The 27,176-nt window shown below is 41.5% G+C and overlaps 1 protein-coding gene across 2 annotated transcripts in view; it reads left to right on the forward strand.

The window, feature by feature from the left end:
* Nucleotides 1-27,176, forward strand: part of LOC134927206 (uncharacterized) — a 605,974-nt gene that overhangs the window by 408,679 nt on the left and 170,119 nt on the right. For both annotated transcript variants that reach the window (XM_063921361.1, XM_063921370.1), the window contains exon 14: nucleotides 19,258-19,377. In XM_063921361.1, coding sequence (XP_063777431.1) covers nucleotides 19,258-19,377 — 120 coding nt within the window. The remainder of the gene's footprint in view (nucleotides 1-19,257; nucleotides 19,378-27,176) is intronic.

A 27,176-nucleotide genomic window follows, 5' to 3' on the forward strand; every position in this document is an offset into this window, starting at 1 on the left:
CCCATTTCAAAATATTAAAAATGAAATAATTTAAACAGAAGATGAACTTTATTAAAGAAACCATTGCAACTCAAAATCACTGTTAAGACCAGATGGAAGTAAAGTTTTATACTTATATATATATGTTATTTCCATTTTAGCAAGAATGCCTAAAATGTCTTTCGATCTTTCAGTCGTCTTAACTAATTTCAGGCCATAAAAGTTTTTAACTTCATGTAGAGAACACTTATGTTTTTCTTTAAAATGGCTTGACTGTCCAGGCCTTTTTTAATATTTCTACAGTGTTCGGCTATTCGAACCTTTAACGGTCTTGTAGTGCGACCAATGTAAAATTTATTACATCTACATTCCACCGCATAGATAACATTGGCCGTATTATAAGTTATGAACTCGTCCACTTTATGTTCAAACCCATTTATAACAATTTTATCTACTTTAGAAGTGGTAAATCCATTAATGTTCCTGCAACCAATACAGGAACTACACCTGTAGAACCTTTAGATCTGTTATAACTAAAACGTTCTTATTTTTTTGGGTAAATGCTCCTCACTAATTGGTTTTTAATGTTTTTAGCCTTTCTATATATATGTACTGGCTTCTCAGGTAATAGTTTCCTATTACAGGGTCTCTTTGTAGAATACACCAATTCTTCCTGAAGGCTTTCTCTATGTCCTTATGCTGTGAATTGAAACTAGTGACAAATGCCCATTGGAACTTGTCCTCATTCCCCTGATTTGATTTACTCTGTAATAAATATTTCCGATCAATCTGTTGTGCACTTAGAAAACCACTATCAACTTTAGCCTGATTGTATCCGCAGGCCATGAAGGAATCTTTCATTTTTTGTGCTTGTTCTTCAAAAACAGATTCTGCAGTACAATTACGTCTAAGACGTTTAAACTGCCCACCCGGAATTGAGTCAAGCCAATTCCGGTGATGGCAACTATTTGTGTGGATGTAGGTTACAGAGTCGGTAGGTTTTTGGTAGGTTTTGGTTTCTATTCTACCTTCTTTGATATATATAGTGATATCTAAAAAATGTAAACAAGATTCACTGATCTCAAAAGAAAGCTTTATGTTTTGAGTGTTATTATTCAAATGGGAACAGAAGTTCTCAAGACTCTCCCTGTTCCCCTTCCATATAAACAAGATGTCATCTATGTACCGTGACCATGTTACCAGGTTCACCCCAGATTCATATTTTGCCACACATATAACTCCTCTCAGAGTCCCATAAATATGTTGGCATAAGTAGGGGCGAACCTGGTACTCATGGCCGTACCTGTGCTCTGGATATAGAACTCACCCTTAAAGAGGAAATAATTGTGTTCCAGGATTAACATAATTCCCTCAATGAGGAAATCTTGTAGGCCCTGATTCATTCCTGATCTGGACAGAAAGGTTTTAATTGCCTCCACCCCATCCATGTGTGAAATAATAGTATAGAGCGAGCTGACATCTGCACTAACCAAAAAATAACCTTCTTCCCATGTGATGGAGTTAAGTAAATTTAAAACATCCCTAGTATCCTTCAGATGAGACCTATTGGTAAGTACCAATGGCTGAAGGTGAAAATCAATGAGCTGGGATAGGTTTGCAGTTATGGAGTCCACTCCAGAGACTTTAAGTCTCCCTGGTGGACAAACCGGGTCCTTATGGAGCTTTGGCAGGATATATATTGCAGGGATCTGGGGTTTCTCGATGATAACAAACTTTGCTTCTTTTTCTGTTAGCGTGCCATTAAGATGGTACATATCTATAATGGTCCTTAATTGTAATTGGAAAGCAAGCATCTGTGGGATCCTTTTTCAATTTTTTATACACCATAGTGTCATTTAGTTGTCTCATTACCTCCTGCTCATACTTATCTGCATTCATGAGTACAACGCCTCCTCCCTTATCTCTGGGTTTTATAACCACATTATCATTCTTTTTGAGATCTTTCAAAGCCAACCTTTCTTTTGATGTTAGATTAAATTTGATTTTTTTTCCCACTAATCTCTTTGATGTCTTCCAGAACCTGTGCTGAAAAGGTTTCTAAAAAGCTACCTTTCACATGAGAAGGGAAGAAAAGGGACTTTGGTCTGAATGGAGTGGCGGATGCCTCTTCCACTAAGACCGAATCCACCCCATCTTCCTTGTTAAGGAAGAGTTTCTTAACTGTCAGTTTTCCTATGTACTTTTGTAGATCAATATAAAAATCAAAGTCATCCATTTTAGCAGATGGCGCATACTTTAGACCCTTCTCCAATACTGACCTCTCATGTTGTGTGAGCAGATGTGTACTTAAATTGAAGATCTTAGTTTTTATATATTCTGGTCTAATTTCATCCCCTTCTTTTTCCTGATTTGAGACCCCATTGATTTTTTTCTGTACATTTCCTAAACCTTTTGCGATATTTCTTCTGGGGTTTTTTGTCCCTCCCCTTTTTCCCCTTTTAGTCTTATGGGCTATCTGGGTGGCCATACATTCCTGACCCTTTCTAAAAAAGGGCGTCATAATGATTCTCTTCTCATAGGTACAGCTGGAGTTTGGATACCATTCCTATCACTTAAGGTTTCGTACCTATTTTGGGTCTTAACTGAATAGGGTTCACCAAATCTCCCATCTCCATCCTGCCTTCTGTCATTTATATTCCTTCTCCAATTTTGTGGTGATTGCATATGATGATCATCATAATTCCTGGCTCCCTTATTCCACCTAGTGGGGTTTCCCCTTATGGGTGTATATATTGGATGCTTATTTTCAATATGTGAATCCATATCATACTGTCCTCTTAATCCTTTCCCCTTAAACCTAATGGGTGTGTTTTTCACTTGAGGTGTTTTCTGAACAGACTCTTGATCCCCACCAGTTATATTTTGATCTCTACGGAGTTTCTTTAACTTCCTATCCTTTAGGACTTTTTCTGTTTTATTTTATTTAATTTCTATTTTTTCTTCCATCTCGTTATATTCAGGTAATTGTGAGAAAGGAATGATGAACTGTTTATTTTTTTCTATTTGCTCCTCTAACTTTTTCAGGTCTCTAGTTCTCTCCTCAACTATTAACTTCATTAGGGAAAAAGAACAGCTCTCAATAATTTTAGCCCAATTATCCTTAAATTCATCACTTGCATCCGTAAATGATGCCTTTTTATCTATTTTAAGACCTTTCGGTATAAGATGAATGCTGATGTACTTCTCTAAAGTGGCTACTTCCCACCAGAGACGGCTCTCCTGCATAAGATCTTTTTCCATACGTTTCATGATGCTACTAAGTTCCTCATCTTCTAAATTGGCCGTCTCTGGACGAGTGCCAAAAAAAGAGTCTAAACCCTCCTTTCTTCTCTCTCTAAAAGTAAACATATTGCAGCACGAGGACAAATATCTGAGTGTAAAGAACTGAAGCAGAAAATAAAAAGATACAGTCCCTATGCGCACAATTGGGCAGCTCTAATAAGCCCTGAGATGGGGGATCACACTCTAGATCCCAAACAACAGCCACAAACACAAGATATCTCTGGCCAATATGTGCACCCAAATAAATAAAAATGACAAATGAGAGAAATAAATGTACTCCCCTGGTCAATGCGACTCTGGAGATGTTCCACTTGTTCCTTAGGGTGGTGTAGAGCATGAAAAAAAATAGAAAACACAAAAAGATCCTTGTGTAATACTGTTGGGTAGAATTGCACTTTTGTCTAGTAATGAATTAGTACTTTAATGATGGTAACATGTCACGGGGTCTCATACCCCTACATCAAATCACTCACAATCATAAATAGAAAATCAAGCTTCTCATATATATTAGTAGAAAACCCCCACCATATAGGGTCAGGGGATGCCCCCTTTAGTGAAGACTCACAAATAAAAAGCTTGTATTCAGGCTAATATAATGCTCAATCACGTGGATCCAACACCCTATATGGTGGGGGTTTTCTACTAATAAATATGAGAAGCTTGATTTTCTATTTATGATTGTGAGTGATTTGATGTAGGGGTATGAGACCCCGTGACATATTACCATCATTGAAGTACTAATTCCTTACTAGACAAAAGTGCAATTCTACCCAACAGTATTACACAAGGATCTTTTTGTGTTTTCTATTTTTTTCATGCTCTACACCACCCTAAGGAACAAGTGGAACATCTCCAGAGTCGCATTGACCAGGGGAGTACATTTATTTCTCTCATTTGTCATTTTTATTTATTTGGGCGCACATATTGGCCAGAGATATCTTGTGTTTGTGGCTGTTGTTTGGGATCTAGAATCTGATCCCCTATCTCAGGGCTTATTAGAGCTGCCCAATTGTGCGCACAGGGACTATATCTTTTTATTTTCTGCTTAAGTTCTTTACACTCAGATATTTGTCCTCGTGCTGCAATATGTTTACTTTTAGAGAGATAAGAAAGGAGGGTTTAGACTTTTTTTTGGTCACTCGTCCAGAGACGGCCAATTTAGAAGATGAGGAACTTAGTAGCATCATGAAATGTATGGAAAAAGATCTTATGCAGGAGAGCCATCTCTGGTGGGAAGTAGCCACTTTAGAGAAGTACATCAGCATTCATCTTATACCGAAAGGTCTTAAAATAGATAAAAAGGCATCATTTACGGACACAAGTGATGAATTTAAGGATAATTGGACTAAAATTATTGAGAGCTGTTCTTTTTCCCTAATGAAGTTAATAGTTGAGGAGAGAACTAGAGACTTGAAAAAGTTAGAGGAGCAAATAGAAAAAAATAAACAGTTCATCATTCCTTTCTCATAATTACCTGAATATAAGGAGATAGAAGAAAAAATAGAAATTAAATTAAATAAAACAGAAAAAGTCCTAAAGGATAGGAAGTTAAAGAAATTCCGTAGAGATCAAAATATAACTGGTGGGGATCAAGAGTCTGTTCAGAAAACACCTCAAGTGAAAAACACACCCATTAGGTTTAAGGGGAGAGGATTAAGAGGACAGTATGATATGGATTCACATATTGAAAATAAGCATCCAATATATACACCCATAAGGGGAAACCCCACCAGGTGGAATAAGGGAGCCAGGAATTATGATGATCATCATATGCAATCACCACAAAATTGAAGAAGGAATATAAATGACAGAAGGCAGGATGGAGATGGGAGATTTGGTGAACCCTATTCAGTTAAGACCCAAAATAGGTACGAAACCTTAAGTGATAGGAATGGTATCCAAACTCAAGCTGTACCTATGGGAAGAGAATCATTACGACGCCCTTTTTTTAGAAAGGGTCAGGAATGTATGGCCACCCAGATAGCCCATAAGACTAAAAGGGGAAAAAGGGGAGGGACAAAAAAAAACCACAAGAAATATCGCAAAAGGTTTAGGAAATGTACAGAAAAAATCAATGGGGTCCCAAATCAGGAAAAAGAAGGGGATGAAATTAGACCAGAATATATAAAAACTAAGATCTTCAATTTAAGTATACATCTGCTCACACAACATGAGAGGTCAGTATTGGAGAAGGGTCTAAAGTATGCTAAAATGGATGACTTTGATTTTTATATTGATCTACAAAAGTACATAGGAAAACTGACAGTTAAGGAACTCTTCCTTAACAAGGAAGATGGGGTGGATTCGGTCTTAGTGGAAGAGTCATCCGCCACTCCATTCAGACCAAAGTCCCTTTTCTTCCCTTCTCATGTGAAAGGTAGAGATGAGCGGATTCGATTTTACTCGGTTTTACTCGGTTCTCAAAACCGAATCTTATTGGCTATCCAAAACACGTGACATCCGTGAGCCAATTAGATGCCGTTTTGAGAACCGAGTAAAACCGAACCCGCTCATCTCTAGTGAAAGGTAGCTTTTTAGAAACCTTTTCAGCACAGGTTCTGGAAGACATCAAAGAGATTAGTGGGGAAAAAAATCAAATTTAATCTAACATCAAAATAGAGGTTGGCTTTGAAAGATCTCAAAAAGAATGATAATGTGGTTATAAAACCCACAGATAAGGGAGGAGGCATTGTACTCATGGATGCAGATAAGTATGAGCAGGAGGTAATGAGACAACTAAATGACATTATGGTGTATAAAAAATTGAAAAAGGATCCATCAGATGCTTTCCAATTACAATTAAGGACCATTATAGATATGTACCATCTTAATGGCACGCTAACAGAAAAAGAAGCAAAGTTTGTTATCATCGAGAAACCCCAGTATCCCTGCCATATATATCCTGCCAAAGGTCCATAAGGACCCAGTTTGTACACCAGGGAGACCTATAGTCTCTGGAGTGGACTCCATAACTGCAAACCTATCCCAACTCATTGATTTTCACCTTCAGCCATTGGTACTTACCAATAGGTCTCATCTGAAGGATACTAGGGATGTTTTAAATTTACTTAACTCTATCACATGGGAAGAAGGTTATTTTTTGGTTAGTGCAGATGTCAGCTCGCTCTATACTATTATTTCACACATGGATGGGGTGGAGACAGTTAAAACCTTTCTGTCCAGATCAGGAATGAATCAGGGCCTACAAGATTTCCTCATTGAGGGAATTATGTTAATCCTGGAACACAATTATTTCCTCTTTAAGGGTGAGTTCTATATCCAGAACACAGGTACGGCCATGAGTACCAGGTTCGCCCCTAGTTATGCAAAGAGAAGAAAAAAGAAGAGAATTACTGACTCTGGGAGCACCACCAACTCAAATAATTATTAAGATGTCTTCATTAAGAATCTTTAAATTTAAACTTAGTATCGTTGGTCATTCCCTGAACAGTTTTCTACAATCTGTGTATTAATCTATGTTCATCATTACCACATTTTTCCTGTGCGGAACCAAACCAAATTTCTGTTAACTCTGTCGCCCCTAGTTATGCCAACATATTTATGGGACTCTGAGAGGAGTTATATGTGTGACAAAATATGAATCTGGGGGCGAACCTGGTAACATGGTCACGGTACATAGATGACATCTTGTTTATATGGAAGGGGAACAGGGAGAGTCTTGAGAACTTCTGTTCCCATTTGAATAATAACACTCAAAACATAAAGCTTTCTATTGAGATCAGTGAATCTTGTTTACATTTTTTAGATATCACTATATATATCAAAGAAGGTAGAATAGAAACCAAAACCTACCAAAAACGTACAGACTCTGTAACCTACATCCACACAAATAGTTGCCATCACCGGAATTGGCTTGACTCAATTCCGGGTGGGCAATTTAAACGTCTTAGACGTAATTGTACTGCAGAATCTGTTTTTGAAGAACAAGCACAAAAATGAAAGATTCCTTCATAGCCTGCGGATACAATCAGGCTTAAGTTGATAGTGGTTTTCTAAGTGTACAACAGATTGATCGGAATGATTTATTACAGAGTAAATCAAATCAGGGGAATGAGGACAAGTTCCAATGGGCATTTGTCACTAGTTTCAATTCACAGCATAAGGACATAGAGAAAGCCTTCAGGAAAAATTGGTGTATTCTACAAAGAGACCCTGTAATAGGAAAACTATTACCTGAGAAGCCAGTACATATATATAGAAAGGCTAAAAACATTAAAAACCAATTAGTGAGGAGCATTTACCCAAAAAAAGAAGAACGTTTTAGTTATAACAGATCTAAAGGTTTCTACAGGTGTAGTTCCTGTATTGGTTGCAGGAACATTAATGGATTAACCACTTCTAAAGTAGATACAATTGTTATAAATGGGTTTGAACATAAAGTGGACGAGTTCATAACTTGTAATACGGCCAATGTTATCTATGCGGTGGAATGTAGATGTAATAAATTTTACATTGGTCGCACTACAAGACCGTTAAAGGTTCGAATAGCCGAACACTGTAGAAATATTAGAAAAAGGCCTGGACAGTCATGCACTATCAAGCCATTTTAAAGAAAAACATAAGTGTTCTCTACATGAAATTAAAAACTTTTATGGCCTGAAATTAGTTAAGACCACTGAAAGATCGAAAGACATTTTAGGCATTCTTGCTAAAATGGAAATTACGTGTATATATATATATAAGTAAAAAACTTTACTTCCATCTGGTCTTAACAGTGATTTTGAGTTGCAATGGTTTCTTTAATAAATTTCATCTTCTGTTTAAATTATTTCATTTTTAATATTTTTAAATGGGATACAGTTGTTTTATTTGTGGTTCTGAATGTGAATAAGGATACTATAGAGGTTACATATATTTTCTTTCCTCTAAGATACTGATCAACTCTCCGGATTTCCATGGTTACGAATATTAGAAGTCCCCATCATATAAAATGGTCTTAGGACTTCTTTTCCGGATGGAACTGCCATTAGAAGAGCGTGATGCCGGGGGAGCGATTTTGCGGTGCACACTTCCGGTGGCCATATGAACGATGTTATTAAGCCTGGGGAGAGAAGATCATGACGGGGATTTCCGGTCGAAGTGGTGCAAACAGAGCATCCACGATGGGTAGAATCCAGCGGCAGCATTGAAATTGGTCAGGACAGAGCCTAGACGGAAGTGAGACGGACGTCATCTTGTTCTGGACGGAAGTAAGCCGCCCGCCATATTGGGAGAGGCAAAAGACTGCTCTATGGCCGGAACCATGTATTATCTATTAGATGAACATTGCACTAAAGGGAAATTGTTTTTTAATATACAGAGGAGGGGGCTATGTTTGTTATTGTTCACACCTGAACATTATTGTTAATTACAATGGGTATATATATTGCACATATCACAGGTCACCCCTTACACCTTGACAAAGATCCCCAGAGGATCGAAACGCGTAGGTGGGGGTACCTGTGCTACGGTGAGGACGCTATCCGGTGAGGAGAAAACTCCAGGATTGAAATAAACGGGGCCCCGTTTGTTTTAACGTCACCATCTTATCCCTGGACTATCTCCAATCCGGGTATGCTCCTTACAGTTTTTTAAGAAGTTGTCTTTTTAATAAAGTGTTTTTATGAGTGAAAAAGATTTGGTTCACTTATATACTTTTTCCTGATGATTCATATCTGGGAGATGAATGCCCAATTGTGCGCACAGGGACTATATCTTTTTATTTTCTGCTTCAAGGCCTGGTCAGTACCTGGATGGGAGACCACCTGGGAATACTAGGTGTCGTGGGCAATTTTTCAAGAAACAAACATCCCATATATACTACCATATGATCCATCTTTAGATCCTGTTACTATCAACAGAGATTGTCAGTTAAATATATCACATAGTTACAAATCAGTCAGTGGTCAATCAGATTCCTTTTCATTAATATAGGGATCCACAATACATTCCACAGATTTTCACCTGCAGTTAATTCTGCAACTTGAACCTTATGTATTAAAAAGGCAATCAAGTTTTTATATACTGTAATTGTTCTAAGTCAATAATGTCAGATTTTATTGGGGAATCAAATAAAGGTTAAGTTTTATATTATTGGCACATTCAGAATTTTTTCATTCATTTCACTTTATTATTACAAAAGAGTGCTCCCCAAAAAAGTTTTTTGTCTGTCTTTCTCACTTTAAATTTTAGTTGTCTACAAAATAATTGGGAGCACCACCAATCGGATACTGTTCTTTATTGAAACTAACAGTTTGGCTATTGGTCATTATATAATTATATAGTTATTGATATAAATTATTGCACTCGGCTATTGAGGATCCACAATCCCTTGTTGCAAAGTTTACCTTGGTACTGAGTTTTTCTCAGCTCTAGGATCCAGCACAGCCACGTGGCCTGAGATAGCCACGAGTATATCTTACTCTAAAATAACGCCCCTCCCCCAGTTTTACATACAATTTTAGATCCAATATATTTACTTTTCTCCTCTCTCTGGACTCCTAACCAAAATGAGCATTTTCAGTTTGAAAACAGAATGAATCAGTAACAGACCTATTGAAGATTTGGACATAATTTTTTCTGTTTAAGTATCAGACCCCATTTCTGTTGTCAGCTGGGAAGATGATCTCTTTCATCTCAAAAAGACCTTACAGAGATGCATCAGAGTTGACTGGGATTTAACTAGTCTTGAGGATTATTGCAGACAAAAGATCTCCCCTAGAGGTCTGCGACTCAAACTACTCCCTTCCTTTGAGTTATCAACTGACAACTTATGTAAAGAATGGGAGACCTGTCTCCTGAAATGTTCACAAGAATTAATGAGCATTTTAATCAAACATAACCATTTGATATTGGAAGAGTGTATTAAGGAAGTGGATCGACTAGGACAGATACTTGAACAGTGGGAAAAGAATACTACTTTCCAGACTTCCTTTAAAAAAATAAAAATTAAAAAAAGCTGGAAACTTATGAAAATAACATAATAGAAAGAAAACATTTTTTTTCAAGGGATAAGAGAGACTTTACTTCAGGACACATCTTTAAATGGACAAATCAACCTCATAGAAGAGATCCATCAAGACCTCAATATACTCCATCATCCTCTGAAGTTGAACCCTCTGATGTCAAAGACTACAACATTCAAGCACAGATCTTAGAGAACCCTACAATCAGCAGAGAAATACAAGTCTTCACTCAGCTTCTTTAACTTCATCTTTTTTAGAAGATACGAGGGGCAAAACCCGTGGACGCCCTGCAAAACAAAAACAAGGTCGGACAGGAGGAAGAAACACAATAGAACGATGGAGATCCCCACAATCAAAACATTACCCATCTAGGAAGATGAAGTAGCTATTTCAGCAACTTCCATCTTAAAAATCATCAACATCTCTTCACATGTCCTAACACAAGAACAAACCTGTCCTGGATAAGGGTCTATCCTCTCCTACAAATAATTTTGATAGTTTTAAATGGGAAATTAATCTTCGGCTCTTTGGCCGTAAACTTCTCTTACCAGAATGATACCGAATGATACCGAATATCACTGAAACACCTGTTCTGTCACAACAAGAATACGAAGCCCTAAGCAATTTGGAAAAATTATCAGATGAACATGTTTCACATTTAACACACCCGATATGCAAAAATAAGTTGACATTCTTTCCTCAAGACAATATATGTCCTGAAGTCGGAGTATTTCTGAACCTTGAATACCGTGATTTTGATACACTTTACAAACATCAGAAAGCCTACAGAACTGTGGGCAATCTAACCAATACACAAAGGGAGGCCATCAAAAAAATCCAAGAATGGGACGATGTTCAGATAAAGATGTCAGTCAAAGGTGGAAATATTGTAATTTGGCCAACTACACTATACCTGAAAGAAACAGACAGACAATTAAAAGATACCTCCTGTTACAAGATTACCTTATTCGATCCAACACAGAATTTCCAAACCCAATATACAAGAATTATAAATAAACATCTACAGCTGGGTACCATTACTAAAACGGAATGGGATTATTTGAACACACTCCAGCATTATACCTACTGCCAAAAATGTATAAAAACTTGACAAATCCTCCTGGTAGACCCATAATATCGGGTAATGGAGGATTGTTGGAAAAAGCCAGCTGCTTTTGGATGTACATTTAAGGGATCATGTCCTAACCCTCCCCTCTTACATCAAGGATACCACTGATGCACTGAAAACAATTCATGGCTTACACTTAGAGGAATCCCATCTGCTGGTAGGTCTGGATGTTGAATCCTTATTGTCACGTCTGAGGATTCTTGTGGATCCGGATTTGGGGAAGGTGATTCTGGTGCACTTGGATCTCTGAATAACAAACGAGCAGGACGGATGAAGGTCTTGTGCATTTATTACTTGGAATAGTTTAACAGAGTTCTCCAAAGACAGGTGAATAGCGATACTACTGTAGGTTAGCGGGTGGCTGAGGATACCGGAACCGTGACCCAGTACTACAAGGAGAAATTCCGAAGGCTGGTTACTGCGGTGTCCAGAACAGGTAGCTGGGAAGGACACGGGAACAGAGTCGGCAGTCTGCGTGAGGCTAAATCAGGAGGCTTGGGTAATTTGCTGTAACAGGAACCTGACACTGGAGATGCTGCTGGAGCACAGAGAACTAGCTTCACAGATACTGTGAAAGACGTTGCACTGGCAATTTCCCTCCTCCAGGCCTTCCTGTCTTATAGCAGCTGCTAGAGCTAATTGCCCACAGGGAAGTGATAAATTGGTGAAGTGTGGGCAAGACAGGCTTTTTGCCCACATCCAAGATGGCCACCGGGAACACAGCCCGGCCTGTTCACAGAAGCCCTGCTCCACAGCAGCACTGCTAACATGCTGCCAGTCTGCTGAGCTGCCAAACAGTGCCCCTACCTGTCCTCCCAGCACACCCTGCCCGACGCCAGCAGCCCACACCTCCGCCAGCTGGTCCTCTCCAAAGGGACCGGACAGGTAAGAGCCGGCTCCTCTGCACAGTCTCCCACCGGACCGTGACATTACCCCCCCTCTTTAGAGTGGCCCCTGGACACAATTTCGGCTTCTCTGGATGTTCAGAATGAAATTTGCGAACTAATGCTGGGGCATGAACATCTATTGCGTACTCCCAGGACCGTTCCTCCGGACCATATCCTTTCCAGTCCAATAGGTACTGTAACCGGCCATAACGAATTCGGGAGTCAAGTACCTTTTTAACCTCGAACTCTATTCCACTCTGGGTGAGTACTTTGGGTGGTTGTGGTAACAGTCTCCGAAATCGGTTCAAAACCAAAGGTTTTAGCAAGGAAACATGGAAAGAAGAGGGAATTTTGAGGTAAGGGGGTAGTTTGAGTTTATAAGCCACTGGATTAATTATTCCCACAATTGGAAAAGGACCTATAAAGCGCGGGGCAAACTTCATTGAAGGTACTCGTAAGCGTAAGTTCCTTGTAGAAAGCCAAACTTGGTCTCCTACCTTGAGACTAGGAATTGTTCTTCGTTTTCTATCAGCCCATTTCTTGTAACGAAGAGAAACGCTTAAGGGAAGTTTCCACTGCTGGTAAATCGAGTGCCGGTAGACTTTGAAATGCTGGAACTTTAGGATGGGCTCTGTAAACAATGAGGAAAGGTGTAAGCCCAGTAGAAGAATGGTAAGTATTGTTGTGGGCGAACTCAGCCCAGGGTAAATGTTCTACCCAATCATCCTGAGAAGAAGAAAGGTCTCCAAGTCTTGATTAACTCGTTCCGTGGAACCGTTGGACTGTGGATGATAGGCTGTGGAATACTGCAATTTGATTTGTAAGGCTGTGCAAAGGGATTTCCAGAACTTTGCTACAAATTGCACCCCTCGATCAGACACTATTTCGGTGGGAAGGCCGTGAAGCCTAAAAATCTCAGAAATGAAATGATGGGCCAATTCAGATGCTGTTGGTAATTTCTTCAATGGTACAAAGTGGGCCATCTTGGAGAATCGGTCTATCACCACCCAGATTGTAGTGTAGCCTCTAGAAGACGGTAAATCTGTTATGAAGTCCATTGATAAATGGGACCACGGTTGAAAGGGTACAGAAAGAGGCAGTAACTTCCCAGCTGGAGGTTGCCGAGAGACTTTGTGTTGGGCACACTTAATGCAGGAAGAAATTAAGGCTGTCACATCTGCTTTCAGCGTGGGCCACCAATAGGATCTTTGCAGAAATTCCATTGTCTTGTGAACACCTGGATGACCTGAAAATCTGGAAGTGTGAGCCCAAGATATAAGTTTCTTCCGTAGTTGGGGAGTGACAAAAGTTTTCCCTGCAGGAGGTTGTAGACGAGTGGAGGCAAAAACTTTTGCATCTAGGACGGGGTGTGTTTGAGGAGGCTCTTCAGATTCAATGGCGGTAGTGGACCATGACAGAGCATCTGCTTTTAGATTCTGTGAACCGGGCCGATAAGTCAGGATGAACGAAAAGCGGGAGAAGAACATGGTCCAACGAGCAAGACGCGGACTCAGACATTGTAGATCTTTCAGGAAGGTTAAGTTCCGATGATCTGTATAAATGGTAATAGGGAAGTTAGCCCCTTCCATGAGGTATCGCCATTCCTCTAGGGCTAGCTTGACTGCCAACAACTCCTGCTCCCCGATAGTGTAGTTCTTCTCGGCGGGGAGAAACTTCTTCGAGAAGTAACCACAAGGATGGAACTTATGATCTTCGTACCTTTGAGAGAGTACTGCTCCTACCGCTTCTGAGGAGGCGTCCACTTCGAGAAAAAAGGGTTTATTTATATCTGGTTGCCTTAGTACTGGTGCTGATATGAATGCTTGTTTAAGCAAATGGAAAGCGGACTCTGCCTCTGGGGACCAATGAGACGGATCTGCTCCTTTCCGAGTAAGAGCGGTGATGGGGGCTACCAAGGCGGAGAATCCTCTAATAAATTTCCGATAGTAGTTAGAGAACCCTAGGAAACGCTGCACCGCTTTAAGAGAGGAGGGTCTTGACCAGTTCAATATGGCTTGCACTTTCTCCGGATCCATCTGTAATCCGGAGCCTGAAATTATATACCCTAGAAAGGGAACTGAAACCTGCTCGAAGATGCATTTCTCTAGCTTGCAATACAGATGATTCTCCCGTAGTCTACGTAGAACCTCTAGGACGTGTCGTCGATGTGTGCCAAGGTCTGGGGAAAATATTAAGATGTCGTCCAGATAGACCACGACAGATTGATATAGAAGGTCTCGGAAAATTTCATTGACGACATTTTGGAATACGGCAGGGGCGTTACTCAGACCAAAGGGCATGACGAGATATTCAAAATGACCATCCCTGGTATTAAACGCGGTTTTCCATTCATCGCCTGCTCGTATCCTGATCAGATTGTAGGCTCCTCTTAGGTCTAGTTTGGAGAAGATGGACGCTCCCTTGACTCGATCAAATAATTCAGAAATGAGGGGTAGAGGGTAACGATTTTTTACTGTGATGTTATTCAGGCCTCGGTAATCTATACACGGTCTTAACCCCCCATCTTTTTTCTGGACGAAGAAGAAGCCAGCTCCGGCTGGTGAGGTAGATGACCGAATGAACCCCTTGGCCAAGTTCTCTCGGATATACTCGGACATAGCCTTGGTTTCTGGAATTGATAAAGGGTAGGTCCGACCTCTGGGTGGATCTTTCCCTGGTTCGAGGTCTATAGGACAGTCCCATTTCCTATGGGGTGGCAAGATATCTGCTCCCTGTTTACTGAAGACGTCGGAGAAGGAAGCGTACTGAGACGGAATCTGCGGGGGTGATGTGACAAGGGTTTTATTGAGTGGTTTGATACACGGCAAACAAGAGGTCAGACAAGTCTTTCCCCAGGATAAGATTTGCATGGAGTGCCAATCGATATGCGGGTTATGCCTACTAAACCAAGGGTAACCCAGCACAATTTCATGTGAAGCCTTGGGTATAACTAAAAGTTCCAATTGCTCTTTATGAAGAGCACCGATACTAACTGAAATAGGAAGAGTCCGTTGAGAAATTACTCCACCAGGAATACGGCTTCCATCAACCGCAGATAACGAAATGGAGCGGGACAAATCTCGCTCAGGGATCTGAAGCTGCTGAACCAGATGGGCTGTGATGAAATTCTCTGCTGCTCCTGTATCTAAAAGAGAGAGAATGGACTTAGTACCTTGCGAGAGTTCAACAGTGACTGGTAGAGTAGGTTCAGAGGATTTTGGAGACCGAGACAAGACTCCTAACCTGGTGTCTCCTAGCCCAGTTAGGAGCGGGAGTTTCCCGGACGCTGCGGGCATGATGCCACCATGTGTCCCGGTGCTCCACAGTAAAGACACAAATTTTCTCGCCGCCGCTTCTGGCGCTCCTCAGGAGTAAGTCGGGTCCGATTCAGCTGCATGGGTTCGTCAGGAGAATCTACTGCTAGCGGAGGAGGTGCCAGAGGTACAGGGCGGAAACGATAGCGATCGCCCTTGCTTTTTTCAGCCTGCCTCTCCTGGAATCGTAGATCGACTTTGTTACATAATGAAATTAGGTCGTCCAGTTTTGGTGGTAAGTCTCGAGTTGCTAGATCATCCTTCAAACGGTCAGAAAGGCCACTCCAAAACGCTGCAACCAAAGCTTCCTCATTCCATTGCAGTTCAGAGGCGTAGGTTTGAAACTGAATGATATACTGACCGACTGGCCTATTCCCTTGGCGTAGACGCATAATCTCAATGGATGCTGATGTCGAGCGTCCCGGTTCATCAAAGATCTTCCTAAAAGTGGCTAGGAATTTTGGATAGTCACTCAGCAGAGCATCATCTCTTTCCCTGAGCGGTGAGACCCATTCCAGGGCTGCCCCTGAGAGTAAGGAGATTATGTACGCCACCTTCGCCTTTTGCGTTGGGAAATTGGCTGACTGCAACGTAAAGTGCACATCGCACTGATTAAGGAATCCACGACAGAGTTTAGAGTTCCCGTCGAACTTGTTGGGGGTTGGCAAACGGAGAGAGGACGGTGATGACCCCAATGACGCCGGAACGGCCTGAAAAACTTGTGACTCCGGTCGACGGACAGGAGTAGTATTCGCTAGAGAGGCTTGGATGGAATCCTGCCGAGTGGATATCTCCTGGAGGCACTGCGCCAAATGTCGCTGTGAATTTTCCAATCCCTCCAGACGCCTCGCTATGCTGTGTAGGAGATCCGAGCCAGAATCCTGTCCAGTTCCTGGATCCATATGGCCAGTGCAAACTGTCACGTCTGAGGATTCTTGTGGATCCGGATTTGGGGAAGGTGATTCTGGTGCACTTGGATCTCTGAATAACAAACGAGCGGGACGGATGAAGGTCTTGTGCATTTATTACTTGGAATAGTTTAACAGAGTTCTCCAAAGACAGGGGAATAGCGATACTACTGTAGGTTAGCGGGTGACTGAGGATACCGGAACCGTGACCCAGTACTACAAGGAGAAATTCCGAAGGCTGGTTACTGCGGTGTCCAGAACAGGTAGCTGGGAAGGACACGGGAACAGAGTCGGCAGTCTGTGTGAGGCTAAATCAGGAGGCTTGGGTAATTTGCTGTAACAGGAACCTGACACTGGAGATGCTGCAGGAGCACAGAGAACTAGCTTCACAGATACTGTGAAAGACGTTGCACTGGCAATTTCCCTCCTCCAGGCCTTCCTGTCTTATAGCAGCTGCTAGAGCTAATTGCCCACAGGGAAGTGATAAATTGGTGAAGTGTGGGCAAGACAGGCTTTTTGCCCACATCCAAGATGGCCACCGGGAACACAGCCCGGCCTGTTCACAGAAGCCCTGCTCCACAGCAGCACTGCTAACATGCTGCCAGTCTGCTGAGCTGCCAAACAGTGCCCCTACCTGTCCTCCCAGCACACCCTGCCCGACGCCAGCAGCCCGCACCTCCGCCAGCTGGTCCTCTCCAAAGGGACAGGACAGGTAAGAGCCGGCTCCTCTGCACAGTCTCCCGCCGGACCGTGACACTTATATACCTCTATAAAACATGATCTGGGTATAAAAGCTGTAAAATTCTTTAGGTCAATGGGAGGAATTGCAACTTTCAAGAATTTTTAATGGAACTACTTCATTTTGTTTTGAACCACAACTATTTTCTATTTAACAATCGTTTCCACATCCAAATCCGTGGTACAGCTATGGAGGCAACGTGTGCGCCCACCTACGCAAACCTATTTTTAAGATGATGGGAAAGGGAAGTTTTTAATGAAGATCAAGAGGACCAACCACATTGTTATATGCATATGCTTTTTAATGTTTTTAATGAAGATCAAGAGGACCAACCACATTGTTATATGCATATGCTTTATCGATAACATCTTTTTGATTTGGGATGGTACCCAAGAAAAAATAGATCGATATATCCTCTCCCTCAATGCAAATGAAGTAAATTTAAAATTCACCTATACCAGCAGCAAAACCAGTATTTCCTTTTTGGATCTTTGAATATATCGAGATAATGATAGGCATATGTACACAAGGAAAGGTGCTATTTACCTATAGATTGTAAGCTTGCGAGCAGGGCCTTCCTACCTCTATGACTGTTATCACCCAGTTTGTTATTGTTATTTCAAATTGTAAAGCGCAACAGAATTTGCTGCGCTATATAAGAAACTGTTAATAAATAAATAAATAATAAATAATGACAACAATATAGCTACTGAAATCTACAGGAAGGAAACATCTACAAACAATCTTCTTCATTCATCCAGTGGCCACTTTCCACCAACAGTCAAAAATATCCCCAGGCCAATAGTCATCTGTTCCTGGTCATCATCGGCTCCCAGGCCGATTATCGGTTGCTCCCAGTTACCATCGGTTCCCAGACCGAACTATCTCTAATTATTTGTTTATTCTAGAGACTCTATCAGCTTCCATACGGAATCATATGTTTACACTTACATTGCTCCAGTTACTTATATTTCCTGTGTGTACTCAATAAATACCATTTGTGCACATGCACAGGAAGTTACTTCAGCCTCCTTGATACCACCACTGACCCACTAGTGCCCCTTCCGGGAACAGAAACATACCCAGACCTGACAAATTATCCTCGTCAGACCTGGCTTGCTCCTTTGTTATGCATGCTTCCTTGATGCCTACCAAATGCCCTGCTGATGCTAATGTGTACCAAACCTTGCACTGTTTCTGGATTGCACATTGCTTCATTGTTACCGTTACTGTGTGCCAGTTATCTGAGCTTGCTTTTGGATGACTCTTTACCTGATCTCTGCTAAACTGTGCATGAACTGAGTAACATACCTTCAGGACTGTTATTTAAGTTTGTGCTTCTGCTATTGGAGTTCAATGTGAGTAAAAGGATAAAGGGGGTCATTCTGAGTTGATTGTAGCTGTGCTAAATTTAGCACAGCTATGATCTGCTTCCCACACATGCGGGGGGATGCACGGCACAGGGCTAGTCCACCCTGCATGTCAGTCCAGCCCCCCACCCCCCGCACAAGTACAAAAGCATTGCACAGCGGCAATACCTTTGTACTTGTTGAGTAACTCCCAGCCAGCGCAGCTCCTGCGGCTGGCCAGGAGTTGCTCATCGCAGCTGCTGCGCGTGATGTCACGCAGCCACTGCAGTCCGCACCCCGCACGGTCAGGCCATACCTGCATTGGCTGGACCCTGCTGCAAAAATGGCGGCCCAACACTGCCGGGCCACCCCCTCCCACCCAGCGACCACCTCTGCCTGTCAATCAGACAAAGGTGATCATTAGGTGACGACAGGCGTTGGCCGCCTGGCATGTGCCAGCGCAGTTCCGACCCGAACACTGCGCTGCAAACAACTGCAGCAAGCGATCGAGTTGGAATGACCCCCACAGTTACATAGCTGCCTCTGACAATATGAAAGAAAGAGTATGTCTTTATCTGTGTTGGATTTAAGCTATTAGATAGACAACTTAATAGGGAGGCTATGATATTGTTGGTGCATAGAATTTTAGAGAATTCAACTAATTTTATTTTCTATTTTTATAAGGGGACAGAATATAAGGTCATCGCTGAGAATGAGAAGTTTTTGAAGATCACTGGAATAAAAAATCTCATTATCCAGCTTGACGAGTTCGTGTTATCAAGACAAAAAAACAGTTTTAATGAGGTGAGATGAATCACACTAGAATATATATATATATATATATATATATATATATAATTTTTTTTTTATTAAATGTGTTTATTGAAACAGAAAATCCAAGTAACATATGAGAGTACGACATGGAGCCAAACTGGTAATACAGTCTATAGCAGGCTTTTTCAACCAGTGTGCCGTGGCACACTAGTGTGCCGCGACCAGTTGCTAGGTGTGCCGCGGAGCCAGAGCAGCTTCCTGCACCTTCAGAGTGAACTGTTGGCCCGGGCTCTTCTTGGAGGATCAGTCGTGCTCCGGCCGTGAGGTATGCCTTGAAGACGCGGCGGTGTGATATCATAGGTCAAGGCCGCCGCGTCTCACTATCCAGTCAAGCCACCCACTTGTATACACATCTTCCAGTTCCCACCTGCATACAAAGCTTTCCTTGCCCACCCACATCCACACCTGCCCGATCGCCCGCTGCTCAGTATTCTCAGCACTCCACTATGAACAACCCCCACCACTGAGGGACAGGGAGGAGGACAGCTGACCAGTAGGGGCTAATATTTGGGGGTTTTCTTCTCCTATGGGGAACAATAGGATTTATGTGGGGAGAATAAGGATTTATGGGGGGAACAATGTGAATAATTCATGTGGGGAGCAATAGCATTTATATAGGGAGCAATATGATTTATGTGGGGGGCATTGTGATTGTTTTTTCTGTGTAGGCCAATGTATGTGTGGATTTTTTTTTTACTATGAGGGCCAATGTGTGTTTTTTTTTTTTTTTTTTTTCCTGTGGGACAGGGTTGTAAAAAAAGGTTGAAAATCACTGGTCTATAGCATACATCTATAACGGGTGAAAACATGAGTGGACACATGATCAATAATGAGAAGGGTAAAGCATACAATACCATAAGAGACAATGCATACTAAATAAGAAGAGAACACCTATAATGGAGGAACACCTTTCTCTACTACCTCCAAATTGTACCATGTTGTTAACCATACCACCTGATGGACTTTTTCCCAAATAGTTAGCAGTAAGGTGACCAAATAGGGCAGCCAGACATCAAAAAATTGGGGGGCACTAGTTTCTGCATCCAATGAACATTCAGTCAAGTCCATTTGGTAGAGAAATGATAAACGACTAATCATAATGGATATCGGGATGGGGTCGGGCTTAATCCACTGTGACAAGATTGATTTTTTTAGACACAGCAGGAAGTCTAGCTAGCAAAAGTCAGACACCTTTTGATAAACGAAGAGAGGGGGAGTGATAATTCCATAAAGCCCAGGACTTATGTATTGAAAAATATATTTTTAATTCATTAGCAAGAAAAGATTGAACTTCCGTCCAAAAGGCCATTACCACTGGGCAGACCCACATACAGTGCACTATATCAGCCTCAGGGGCAGTGCACTTAAAACAGTTTGAGTTGTCAGAATTACCTGTCAAAAAACTAAGTCCGGGGTGTAGTAGGCTCTGTGTAGCAATTTATATTGCATTTCAGCATACAAAGCTGAAATCAGTTGCTTGTTCAAGGTAACGGATGCAATAATGAATTTCAAGGAAGTTTCAGGGAATACATTTTTCCATTTTGCTAAACCAGTGTAAATTCTATCAAGATCTAGTATTCGTCTAGAGTGCATATATAGAAAAATAAGATACAGATCTCTGTCGGACTACAGCATCCAGCGAATTCGATTTGTCCACTGGGCTCAAATCAGACAATTTAGTGATATAGCTTCTGACCTGAAAATATGCAAACAATGGGAAATTTAAGAGGGTGAAACGCTCTGTGATGTTAGTGTATTAGAATGCTTAATATTTATAGACTCTCCCTTACTAATCTGTGTAAGCCTGAATCTTCAGTGATGGTCCCTGGGACCAGGGGGATGCTCACAATCCTAAAATGTGCTCGGCCTTATGGTAAAACATGCGTGAAATGTGGTAGACTTTATCACTTTGCCAAATGCTGTAAAATTAAAAGTAAAACAACCAATGGGCATGCTGGTAAACAGAGGAATTCTTTTTGGATTGCATTGAACTTTGCAGTGCAGATAAGATAGAATGGATTGTCCATTTAATGGTGAACGAGATTGTCATTCCCTTTAAGCTTGATACTGGCACGCAGGTGAATTTAATATCGTTTCAAGACGATAAGACTTTTAGAGTAAGACCTAAAATTCATCCAGCCAAAGTGAAAGTTACAGGGTACACTGGGGAGGAAATTCCTGTGAAAGGTACATGCTTAGTGACACTGAAATATAAGGGACAACAGTTTAAAACATCTCTACTGATTGTGGATAAAAATGTGCAACCGATTCTAGGATTAAGTTCCTGTGAGGAACTAAGCTTGCTAAAGAAAGTTTTTATGGTGACATCACAAGTAGAAGATGACTGCAAATCGATGTTTACAGAATACAGAGACTTGTTTGAAGGTCTAGGTTGTTTGCCTGGAGAGCATAAAATAAATATAGACACGCAAGTTTCTTCAGTGATACACCCCTGTAGAAAAGTGCTGTTTGCGCTGAGAGAAAAACTAAAACAAGAGTTAAATCGCATGGAAGCCTTGGGTGTGATACAGAAAGTTGATGAGCCTACTGAATGGGTAAGCTCCTTAGTAATTGTTGAAAAGAAAAATGGACAACTCAGAATATGTCTAGATCCCAGAGAATTAAACAAAGCTATTAAACGAGAACATTTCAAACTACCAACCAGAGATGAAATCATGTCGCAATTTGCGGGAGCATAATGGTTCAGTAAATTGGACGCATCTTCAGGATTCTGGCAAATGAAGCTAGATGAGGCCAGCTCAAAGCTTTGTACATTTAATACACCAGAAGGTCGATACAGATTTCTTCTACTACCATATGGAATATTGTCTGCTCCAGAAGTATATCACAAAAAGATACACATGATTTTTTAACATATTCCAGGTGTTGAAACAATGATGGATGACATTATTGTCTGGGGATCTACAAAGGAAGAACATGATTCTAGATTGAGACAAGTAATGGATCTTGTCAAGAAAGTGAATCTAAAGCTAAACAAGGACAAATGTGAATTTAGCGTGAATACACTTACATTTATGGGTGACGTGGTCTCAGGTGTAAAACCAGACCCAAGGAAAATATCAGCCATAGTGAACATGGAACGTCCTAACAACAAAGACGTCAGAATATTCCTAGGAATGATTACTTACTTAGAAAAGTTTATTTCTCAACTCTCTGAATGAACAGCCTCTCTTAGATGGTTGTTGGACAAAGATAACGAGTGAATGTGGTCACATGAACAAGAAGAAAGTTGGCAAAACTTGAAACAGATCATTACAGAGCAACCAGTGTTAAAATTCTTTGATCCTGCGAAAAGAATAAGAATTTCAGAAGATACTTCACAATTTGGCCTAGGCTCAGTGCTGTTACAAGAACATGAGGATACATGGCAACCAGTAATCTATGCATAAAGAGCACTGACAAGTGCTGAAACAAGGTATGCTCAGATAGAAAAAGAACTTCTAGCGATCACATATGCATGTGAGCGCTTTTTTCAGTTTGTGTATGGTCAAACATTTACAGTGGAAACTGACCACAAGCCATTGGTAGCTATCATGACTAAATCATTACATGACTGTCCCATGAGAATTCAACGAATGCTTATCAGACTACAGAAATATGATGTACACTTGCTGTACTGTCCCGACAAATACATGTACATTGCTGATACACTTTCTCATGCTGTGGACAAAAGGAAAGGTTCCAAAAGTCTGATGGATGAAGAGATAGAAGCCTATGTTAATTTGATTGTAGCTTCTCTACCAGTGTCTCTTGCAAGACCAGAACAGATTAGGAAAGAAACTGAGCCAGATGACACAATGAAAGTGTTGAAAGATATCATTCTGAAAGGTTGGCCAGCAGAAAAACATGCGTGCCCGCTGTCTATCCATGATTATTGGATGTACCGCAGTGACCTTACAGTTGTCGATGGTATTTACAAAGGCAATAGGTTTATCATACCTGCACAACTAAGAAAAACTAAGACAGGGAAAGGACACCATCTTATATAAATGACAACAGCCCATATATGAAATCGGCAAGTGTTTCCACCTTTCGAAATCTATCAACATTTGCTGAATAAAGTAAGAAATATTAACAGTATACAAACTATCTGGAGACATTGGGATTCGTAAACCCAAATATGTCAGGACACCTCTCGCCCATCTAAAAGGGACCCTACCCCTCCATCCCCGTTTTGCGTCATCACAGAGAGGTAACGCCTCATTTTTATCCAGGTTTATTTAAAAAAAAACCTGAAATATCATGAAAATCAGCAAGTGTTTTAATTTTAGATATATTTTAATGTTTCATAATAATGTCTTCCCCTACATATAGTGAACAGAAAATCATTTACAAATAGGTTTGTGGTTTTTATTTATTTCTTTAAAATTTTCATTGACGCACAGAAGAACAGACAATATGTTCAATATAATGGCATACAGTAACAAGGGGACGTTTAAGGGTCTGTGGCTGTGCTGATAGGTTCTTGAGGTTGTGAGGAAAGTAAATTGTGTTGCTGTGAGAGGGGATACTCCAATCCCAAGTGACAATGGTAAAAATGTCTCTCAGTGATACTATCACTTTATGTACATGTAATGAAATAAATAGATAGTTAGACATAATTGCACAAGAATATTTTATAAAATGGAATAGAATGAATTTATTAAGGTAAAGTTGTACAAAAAATTCAATTGTAAAAATGTGTTTAAGATGAATAATTGTACTGCACAGTATGTCCGGTATCTGATACAGCTTGGATCGCTATACGACGATTTCCACACTTGTGCACATGTACACACACCGCTGTGCGTGTGCGCGAGGACTTAAACTGTGATCGCAGTCTCATTTCTCAACTCATGGTGAATTAGGCCCCAAAGCAATAAATGTTTAAATTTGATTGCTAGTATACACCATATACACCATCCTGGATCCCAGATAATGTTCTATTTGTATCTGGTTGATTACAGATGGAGCAGCGCTCATCTAATGCGACACCCAACGCAGGCATGCACTCCCGGCGCAGCTAGGTGATCCAGCGCCTAGCTGTGCTATGGGAGTGCACAGTGACGCTACCATTGCAGTGAATGGGGCACGTGGGCATCTCACACACATGCGTGTCCCAGACACTACGATAGGTGGGCCTCGGTGGGCACGCTGCGGCACAAACGGAGCCACGATTAGCGTGGCTCCATCTGTATCTGTTTAGTGAGGCTTCTTGTGGCAGTTGTTATACTACTTTCACACCAAAAAACCTGGATCTGACCTGGGTTATTGAACAATGTTTCAAGCCATGTCCAGCTAATTGAAACTGTTTACACTGCAGGCTGTACCCACATTATTTCCATGTCATCACTTTGCCAGAGCTTGGAGATGATGGTGATCTGGCTCTCTAAATAATTTTGCATTACCCAGGCCGGATAACCCAGGTTGCATTATTCACACCGCAGGCTACCCGGGTTGGTGCCAGATGCGAACCTGGTCACAGATTCCCAGGTAGCACAACCTGGTTTGACCCTTTCACACCAAGCCAGGGCATGGGCTACCCCGGCAATATTCCGCATCAGATGCTAAGTTTGAAGCGGTATAACAGTGTTGACTTTTCCTAGGTTTCTTGTACTTCTGTACAGTGATGTGCAGGTATCACTGTGATTGTAATCAGCGCCAGCAACAGAAATCATGGGGCTGGTACACCCATGTTTTTACCTATACGGTGGTTTCTCTGCAATGATGTCACTTGCATTGCACTGCAATTAACACATACAACTGTGATGGGGGATTAAATGACAGGACTCCCAGAATCCTGTACATGCCTGTGCCTTGCAGATCACTGCAGAGGTGAAGGCAGCAATTACAAACCAATTCATAGGGGACAGATGAATTTAGCTATGGGCCTCTTAGAATTTTAAGGCCCGGTACCAGTGTGCCTCCTGTACCCCCCTATCGCCAGTCATAACTGTAATCAGGGCCGAAACTAGGATTTTCATAACCTGGGGCAAGGCAGTAATCTGTCAGACTAAAATAATTAGATTATCAAACATTTTGAATAAAAAAGGGGATACTATTGTACAATATTCCCCTACGTGCTTCAAATGCCCTATGCGTCACATTCACCTCCAGCAGCATGTTCAACTACATGCTCCTCCTGTATGTCCCCATACATTGCACTATGGGGGTCATTGTTTGCTGCGTAGCGTTCAGTGGAAAAAATGGCTAATCTGCTCATGCATATGCACCGCAATGCGCATGCGCGACGTACAGGTACAAACAGCATCGTGGTTTAGCACAGGTTCTAGCAAAACTTTCAGTCGCACAGCCAACCGCAAGAAGATTGACAGGAAGAAGGCATTTCTGAGTGGCAGTCAAACGCTGGGCATGTGTGTGACGTCAAAAGCCGTCCCTCCATCGTTAGACTCAACGCACACAAAGAGTAACTACAGGGCTGGTCTTGTTTTCCACAAAATGATTTTGCAGCCGCTCTGCTGCACAAGCGTTCGCACTTCTGCAAAGCGAAAATACACTCCCTGGTGGGTTGTGACAATGCGTTTGCACGGCTGCTAAAAACTGCTAGCGAGCGAACAACTCGGAATGACCCCCTATATCACTGCACTATGGGCATAATTCAGACCTGATCGTAGTAGCAAATTTGTTAGCAGACTGGCAAAACCATGTGTACTGCAGGGGGGACAGATATAACGTGCAGAAAGAGTTAGATTTGGGTGGGTTATATTGTTTCTGTGCAGGGTAAATACTGGCTGCTTTATTTTTACACTGCAATTTAGATTTCAGTTTGAACACGTCACACCCAAATCTAACTCTCTCTGCACATGGTTTTTCCACAACTGCTAACAAATTTGCTGCTACGCTCAGGTCTGAATTAGGCCCTATATCATAACACTTCATCACTGCACTACATTCCCCTATCCACTGCACTACTATACTATGGGGGTCATTCCGAATTGTTAGCTCATTGACGTTTTTCGCTATACTGCGATTATCCGCTAACTGTGCATGCGCAATTTTCGCAGAGCGCATGCGCTTAGTTATTTTACACAAAAGTTAGGTATTTTACACACGGCATAACAAAGTTTTTTCATTGCTGTGGTGATCGTAGTGTGATTGACAGGAAGTGGGTGTTTCTGGGTGGAAATTGGCCGTTTTATGGGAGTGCGCGGAAAAACGCAAGCGTTCGAGTTCCAAAATGCGGTAGTGTCTGGAGAAACGGGGGAGTGGCTGGGCGAACGCTGGGTGTGTTTGTGACGTCAAACCAGGAACGAAAAGGACTGAGCTGGTCGCAATGGCTGAGTAAGTCTGGAGCTACTCAGAAACTGCGGGGTAATCGTTACGAGAAAATTAGCAAAGCTTTCGTTCGCAATTCTGCTTTGCTCAGATACACTCCCAGTAGGCAGCGGCTTAGCGTGTGCAATGCTGCTAAAAGCAGCTAGCGAGCGAACAACTCGGAATCACCCCCTATATCCCCTACACGCTGAACTACATCACTACACTACATGCTTATATACTGCAAAACATTACTACACTACATACATTAATACACTACATCCCCCTATAAGCTGCACCAAAACCCCCATCTGTGAGGCAAAGCGCAGGTTGATACTGCTAACTGGGAGCACAGTGCCGATAATGAAGTCTGTCTTTAAACTCACCACAAAGCTGCTGTAGTGATACTCTGTGAGATTTGTAGGTTATCCATGCTCTAAGTTTCCACTGTTAAGTGGATAGCTAGCAAAGTGAGCCTTTGATTTCTGTAACAT

This window comes from Pseudophryne corroboree, chromosome 1 (assembly GCF_028390025.1).
Source record: "Pseudophryne corroboree isolate aPseCor3 chromosome 1, aPseCor3.hap2, whole genome shotgun sequence".
Lineage (NCBI taxonomy): Eukaryota > Metazoa > Chordata > Amphibia > Anura > Myobatrachidae > Pseudophryne > Pseudophryne corroboree.